This window comes from Tarenaya hassleriana, unplaced genomic scaffold (genome assembly GCF_000463585.1).
Source record: "Tarenaya hassleriana unplaced genomic scaffold, ASM46358v1 Cleome84, whole genome shotgun sequence".
NCBI lineage: Eukaryota > Viridiplantae > Streptophyta > Magnoliopsida > Brassicales > Cleomaceae > Tarenaya > Tarenaya hassleriana.
Window position 1 is genome coordinate 470,264 of NW_010970837.1, and position 7,243 is coordinate 477,506.

At 36.3% G+C, this 7,243-nt stretch overlaps 1 protein-coding gene across 1 annotated transcript; it reads right to left on the reverse strand.

The window, feature by feature from the left end:
* Nucleotides 1–4,099: 4,099 nt before the first annotated feature.
* Nucleotides 4,100–5,975, reverse strand: LOC104803365 (extensin-2). Its single transcript, XM_010527291.1, has one exon. It carries the CDS (start codon nucleotides 5,956–5,958, stop codon nucleotides 4,387–4,389), a length of 1,572 nt encoding a protein of 523 aa, XP_010525593.1. The 5' UTR covers nucleotides 5,959–5,975; the 3' UTR covers nucleotides 4,100–4,386.
* Between the last annotated feature and the right edge of the window lie 1,268 nt (nucleotides 5,976–7,243).

Below are 7,243 nucleotides of genomic sequence, written 5' to 3' on the forward strand. Positions count from 1 at the left end.
GAAAGCTCTCTTCAATATCTACGCATAGACACCAAGATCGCATAAATCCGACATTGGAGCAAAAAGTTATGAACAAATCTGTCAAGCATGTTCGAGTTGAAGAGTCGACACGGACCGTGTTGAATTCGACACGGCCGTGTTGTGTCCGTGCTGAAAAAAGTGAAGTTTTGCTCATAGAATTGACAGGACCGTGTTGTCATTCGACACGGCCGTGTTGATTCAAACTCGCCTGTGTTCAGTCCATGTCCAAAGTGCAGATTTTTAACAGAGAATTGACACGGACCGTGTTGCATTCGACACGGCCGTGTTGCATTACGGGAAAACTTCCTATTTTGCATCCGGACTTCCGTTTTCAGCAAAGGAAGAAACCGAGCCGCCAAGCCAATAAAGAGAGGACGTCTTAGACTTCAGAAATCATCGAGAGATCACAACAGAAGCCAGACAACTCGAGAGAGAATCAAGATGGAGTTTCTGGAAGCAGAGATTGAAGAACCGTCTCCGAGAGATCGCTGCGAGTTTCTTCTCTATCTGTTTTCCATGTTTCTCTTTATTGATTTGAACTCGTTCGTTGTTATGGGTAGTGAGTAGTCGTTTCACTGTAGCTAGGGATTTAACCTTGTAGGGATTTGTTTGGTTTTTTATTTTCCGAGACTACGTTATCGATACTCGTCGGTTTGATTGAATTGAGTTTATTTCTTTTTATCTTCTTGGCCAGTTGATTGATTGATCTTAGATTCTGATTGACAACGAAAGTTGGAATTAGATTCGGAAAGAATTCATTGAATGAATTGATTAAGACTATTGAAAGATAGGTTAATCGGTTTAGGAACTGTGATAGTGATCGTTACTGCATTTGATATTTTAATCTATTAGGTTGAGAGATCGATAGGTTAAATTATTGGATAGTGGATTTAGGACTTGAGAGAGCCAAATCTGATATTAAAACTTGAGATCCCCGATTAGAGTTCGATATTCGTAGATTCTCCATCCTTAGAAACAATCCCTATGTACAGTGGTTTAGTTATCTGATTTTACTTAGTTGATTTATTGTTTTATTTCTGATATTCACATACTTCATTCCATATTTCCTGGTCTAATTCTTGGTCGAGTCTTGTTCCTAGAGTTAACTATTCCCTGTGTTCGACCCTAGTACTACAGTTAATCCGTATCCTTGCGGTATTCGTTGTATCTAGGTTTTTATCACTTGAGCATTATTTCTATACCTAGATTTGCATTATCAGTTCCTTTGCTCCTAGGATTCAGGTCCCGAAAGGATTTTTTCCTTATCAGGTTTTTTTGCACCCATGCCCCCCAAAGAGAACCTCCATTTGTAAATGATAACCAGATTAGTTTTGAGCCCCAAAGTTGTGTTCCAGTCGTTGATCCTCTTGAGTCCCAACCCACTTGCAGCCTTAGAAGTGAAAATTGTATGCCATGCCACCTTCATCCCTTTAGTAGAATCAGGAGCACCTGTCCATAAGAATGCAACACACATTCAATATCGTTGATTGTGTAGGCTCATACATACACAGCCTTCGAATCTCTCTCATTCGGATATGTTTGATTCATCCTCATGTCCCTCCTAACTAGAAGTCTATCAGAGCCGTTTCTTTCCATACATCATACTCCGCCGATCACTCTAGGTCCTCATCAATAACTGGGATATCACATGCCCACCAACTTCCATCTGTTTCGTCTTCGAACTACACCGTATTTGAAGAGTGTGGGCTCTAATACAATTTGTAACGCCCCGTGAATGTTACACACGTTGAAACTACCTTCACTGCCTAACATGAGATCTTTCAGTGTGATTTGTCTTCAATCGCACACTTTCAAAGAAGTACTTCCTAGGGGATTACGCACCATAAGATTATTCCAAGTCTAACACACTTAACTTTGAAGTTTTCTTTAGATAGACAAAAAAATGGTGAACGCATCTTGTTGTTATGAGTAGTTCAATCAATTCTTTTAAATTATCGTCGATTGTGTCATCACAAACATATATTGTCCTCGGATCCCTCTTATCTCGATGCATTCGATTCGTCCACATATTCCTCCTACCTAGAGGGCTACTAGGAGTCGCTTCTCATCCTTTCTGTTGGTTATCATTCTCCACCCTTATCAGTAACTGAGATGTCATAGTGGAGCTCCAATAAATAGGAGATAGTCACTCAATCAATTGTTGAATCAAAGTTTATTGCAGCTACAACCTCTGCAGACCATGCTATATGCTCAGAAGTTGTTGTTTGATCTAAAAATGGGTTCGAAAGATTAAACTGAGATAATGGTTAATAATAGTTATGATATTGTTACACATACACACATACATACAATCACACACATGTATATATGTATGTCTATTATATTTGTGTATGTGCATACATGTATGTATGTTTATATGTGTATATGATCCATATGTATATGATTTTATTTTTGTTTTAGGGAAGATGACATTTTTCTACAGGAATTTAGGTAAAATGTGATCGTTTCATACAAGTATTTTTAATTTGACAAAAAAACTACATTTGAATTCAAAAATTTTCAAAAGTCTACACCAATTGTTAAAATTAACAATAATTATATACATAATCATCATTTTCGTTAAAAAATTTCGGATTCTCTTAACTAATGCATTATTTAGGTAATTGATATAACTACCACACACATTAGCACATTATTAATAGAATCCAAAAACTTTTTAATGAAAATGATGATTATGTATGTAACTACTGTTCGTTTCGTTTTAACAATTTGTGTAGATATTTGGAAAATTTTGAATTCAAGTGTATTTTTTGTCAAATTAAAAATACGTATATGAAAAGATCACATTTACCTAGATTCGTGTAGAAAAATGATATTTTCTATTTATTTTATTGTTTTAATATGTTTTCAATTTTTATTTTGTAATATTACGTGAAAGAAATTTGTGGTGTGGCAGACCATGTCAAGCACCACATCATACATTGTTAACAGTGTTTAGGGTTCGGATAGAATTTGACAAAATTTTAATAGTTGAGCTTTTATATGAAAGTTTGTTAAAAGTTAAGTTTGTATTTAGAAGTTTGTTTCAAGTTCATATTTATTGTTGTGAATTAAAAAATTAACATTTAATTTGAAAGTTTTGGTAAAATTGAGTATTTTTCTTGGGATTCTTTGTTATTATTAGGAGAAATCCAAAAAAAAAACACACAACTTTCAAATTTTGATAGAAAAAAATATTAAATTTTTTATTTGATCAAATAAACATTAAACTTTTTAAGGTTGACAAAATAAACAAATAACTCTTCTACGACTGTCGAAATAAATAAAATGATTGATATGGCACAAGGAGATGCAAACACGTCAGATTATTTTACTTAGTTTTTTTTAACAATCAAAAAAATTTTAATGTTTATTTGATAAAATAAAAAATTTAATGTTTTATTTTTCAAAAATAAAAGTTCAGTATTTTGTTTTGAGATTTTCCCTAATAATAATAATAATAATAATAATAATGATAACGGAAAATTAAAAAAAATACTGAACTTTTCTATTTTGACAAAAAAACACTAAACTTTATTTTTTGTCAAATAAATATTAAACTTTTTAAACGAATCTAAAAAACACTGAACTTTTTAACGACGTTTGTAGCGATCATATTTTTACAAAAATTTAAAAAAATGAGTATTTTTGTCAAATTTTGAAAGTTTAATATGAATTTGGAAATAGAAAGGTTTAATATGATTCTAATAGTTTTAAAAGTTCGATGATTTTATTTCGAGATTTTCTATTTCCTTTATAATCCTAAACACTAAAATAACCTTCTCCTAATTTTGTGAACCTTTGCCACATTTTTTTGTATTGTTATGTTTTAGGGTCATCTGCATTGTTCTCTTAATCTCCAATCCTTGAATAATTTTCTTCTGGTTGTTTCTTGAATGTTCAGACTTCTAGATTAGAATTGTGTCCTTGTAATCACAGGCTACACCATGTGTTTGCAAAAAGCATAGAAAGTAGAGAATATGAATACCAAAACTATATTTTGAGATGTAAATTCCAAAATTTGCATGCAAAATGTAGAAGTTAGGCTAAAATATTGTAAAGCTAACACATTATCAACTTCATAAAATCAACACTCTCATTCCATCAATAATAATGAAATACATGGAGCCCACAAACAAGAAAATTACATGGTTATTCAATGCATCAAAATGAAGGATACCAAAGATGAATAACAACAAAGCACATAGACTTCTTACATTCAAAATGTCAAAGATAGTCATATAAAGACTAACAAATTGGTAATTCAACCAATCAAATTTATAATTCATAGAAATTAAGAGGGATTCGAAGAATAGAACTTCAATGAAATCTCATCGATCAAATATTAATGGCATTCAGTGGACTTTAGTAGTACGAAGGTGTAGGAGATTTGTACTCAGCCTTTGGAGAAGGAGAGTAATATGGTGGTGGAGGTGGAGATGTGTAGACGTATGGGGGTGGAGGAGACTTGTACTCGGCTTTAGGGGCTGGTGAATAGTAAGGTGGAGGTGGTGGAGAAGTGTATACATATGGTGGAGGAGGAGATTTGTACTCAATCTTTGGAGATGGTGAGTAATACGGTGAAAGAGGTGGAGAGCTATACTTGTATGGATGTGGATGAGATTTGTACTCTGCCTTGGGAGAAGGAGAATAATACGGTGGTGGAGGGGGAGGTTTGTATACATCTGATGGTGGAGACTTATATATAATTTTCGGAGATGGAGAGTAACACGGTGGAGGTGGGGGACAAACACAAACGTGTGGATATGATGGCGACTTATAGTGGACTTTTGGGGAAGGAGAATAATATGGTGGTGGAGGGGGAGAATTGTAGACGTATGGGGGTGGAGGAGACTTGTACTCAACCTTGGGCGAAGGGGAGTAGTATGGCGGTGGTGGGGGAGAATTGTAGACGTATGGGGGTGGAGGAGACTTGTACTCAACCTTGGGCGAAGGTGAGTAGTATGGCGGGGGTGGAGGAGATTTGTAGACGTATGGCGATGGTGGAGACTTGTACTCAACCTTGGGTGAAGGTGAGTTGTAAGGCGGTGGTGGAGATTTGTAGACATATGGTGGTGGTGGAGACTTGTACTCAACCTTGGGTGAAGGTGAGTAGTAAGATGGTGGTGGTGGAGATTTGTAAACGTATGGGGGTGGTGAAGACTTGTACTCCACCTTGGGTGAAGGTGAGTTGTAAGGCGGAGGTGGTGGAGAACTATAAACATACGGGGGTGGTGAAGACTTGTACTCAACCTTGGGCGAAGGTGAGTAGTAAGGTGGTGGTGGTGGAGAACTATAGACGTATGGGGGTGGAGGAGACTTGTACTCTACCTTTGGAGAAGGTGAGTAGTAAGGCGGTGGTGGAGATTGGTAGACATATGGTGGTGGTGGAGACTTGTAATCAACCTTGGGTGAAGGTGAGTAGTAAGATGGTGGTGGTGGAGAACTGTAAACGTACGGGGGTGGTGAAGACTTGTACTCAACCTTGGGTGAAGGTGAGTAGTAAGGCGGTGGTGGTGGAGAACTGTAAACGTATGGTGGTGGAGGAGACTTATACTCGACCTTTGGCGATGGTGAGTAGTACGGCGGTGGTGGAGGAGATTTATAGATATATGGTGGTGGTGGAGACTTGTACTCAACCTTGGGGGAAGGTGAGTAGTAAGGTGGCGGTGGGGGTGAATTGTAAACGTATGGGGGTGGTGGAGATTTGTACTCAACCTTGGGTGAAGGTGAGTAGTAAGGCGGTGGTGGTGGAGAACTGTAAGCGTAAGGAGGTGGAGGAGATTCATAACTTTCCTTGGGCGAAGGTGAGTATTCGGGTGGTGGTGGAGAAGAATAAGTGTATGGATCAGAGGCTGCGATGGTTGCAGCCATGACAGTAAAGGCAAGAGCATAAACGAGAAGGGGCGATCTCCCCATCCTAGGGGAAGAAGCCATTGCTTTGTTTCTTTTTGTGTTTTGTGTTGTGATTTAGAGACTTGTGTTAGTATTGGCCTTATATATATAGCCATCGGTTAGACCCTTTTCAATCCAATTTGGTGGATTTGTTGCCTTCAACTAAGTAGACGTGAGAGCATGTTCGAGAACATTATTGCTAACACGTTGGGGTACGAAGTCGTGGGAGGAATGCGCTTCAAATGTCAACGTGACAATTTGCATTTTGTCTTCTTTAACTTTGCATGGTATAAAATGGAATTAGTTTCTTGATTATATTTGTGTTTGATATTCGTTTTAGGTTTACTTAAAATCTAACCCAATCAATTATATGTAAATAAATGATTAAAATCTGATATCAATATTGAGCACAAAGTGTTCTCCACGTTCACGGTTCGAACCCCATGCTAGCATTCACCTATATAAAAAAAAATATCGATTGTATATTATTTTTTAATATCAAATTAATTGAAATGTGAAATCTTACTTGTTTAGATTAGAATATAAATAAATTACAAAAATGTATTTCTAAAAAGTATTTGTATTAATAAAAAATTGAGTTTGAATTGAGCGTAATTCAAATAAAAAATAGACCTAGAAAACTGAATGGAGTTAATTTTTGAAAAATGATATCCAAAAATAATTTCTCGATACATAATCAAAATTTTTTTGACGATTCTCCCTTTTTTCTATTGATAGTTAAGAGGGCAAAGAACATAAATGTTATAGGCTTGAAATGCGTATTCAGGACGAAACAGAATAATGATGGATCAATGAACAAACTCAAAGCTCGTCTAGGTTTTTTTAGTAACCGGATGTCCTGAATCGAAGCTCAGACTAATATTATGTTAGATAAATGGATATGAAAAGAATGAGAACCAGATAACTCTTCTAGGCGAGATGATCACTTTCCGAAAACGTTATTTCGTCCCAAATGAGCAAACGAGATACCGAAACACGTTTCTGAGATACAAAGAAGAGACAGTGATATTGTTTTGCTCTACAACAATCACCAAGACAAGAAACTCGTGAAGAAGAAGATGAACACACACACTTTTTTATTGATTTGCAAGAACAATCAAAAAGTTCACTCAAAATCTCTCAAATTTTGATTAGATTTTGTCCTCGACTTATTCTGACGTCTTTTGTATATAAAATACTAAAGAACATAACCAAAAGTTGCAAAATCTGCAGTTTTCACGCGAAGAATCGCATCAGTTTGTGTTTCTGCAAAGTGACTCGGACCGAGTTACAACTGACTCGGGTCGAGTTACCACTGACGCGGTCC

What these genes read in the sequence shown, in the direction of transcription:
- LOC104803365 (XM_010527291.1), bottom strand. Translation starts at nt 5,958, where the DNA reads ATGGCTTCTTCCCCTAGGATGGGGAGATCGCCCCTTCTCGTTTATGCT.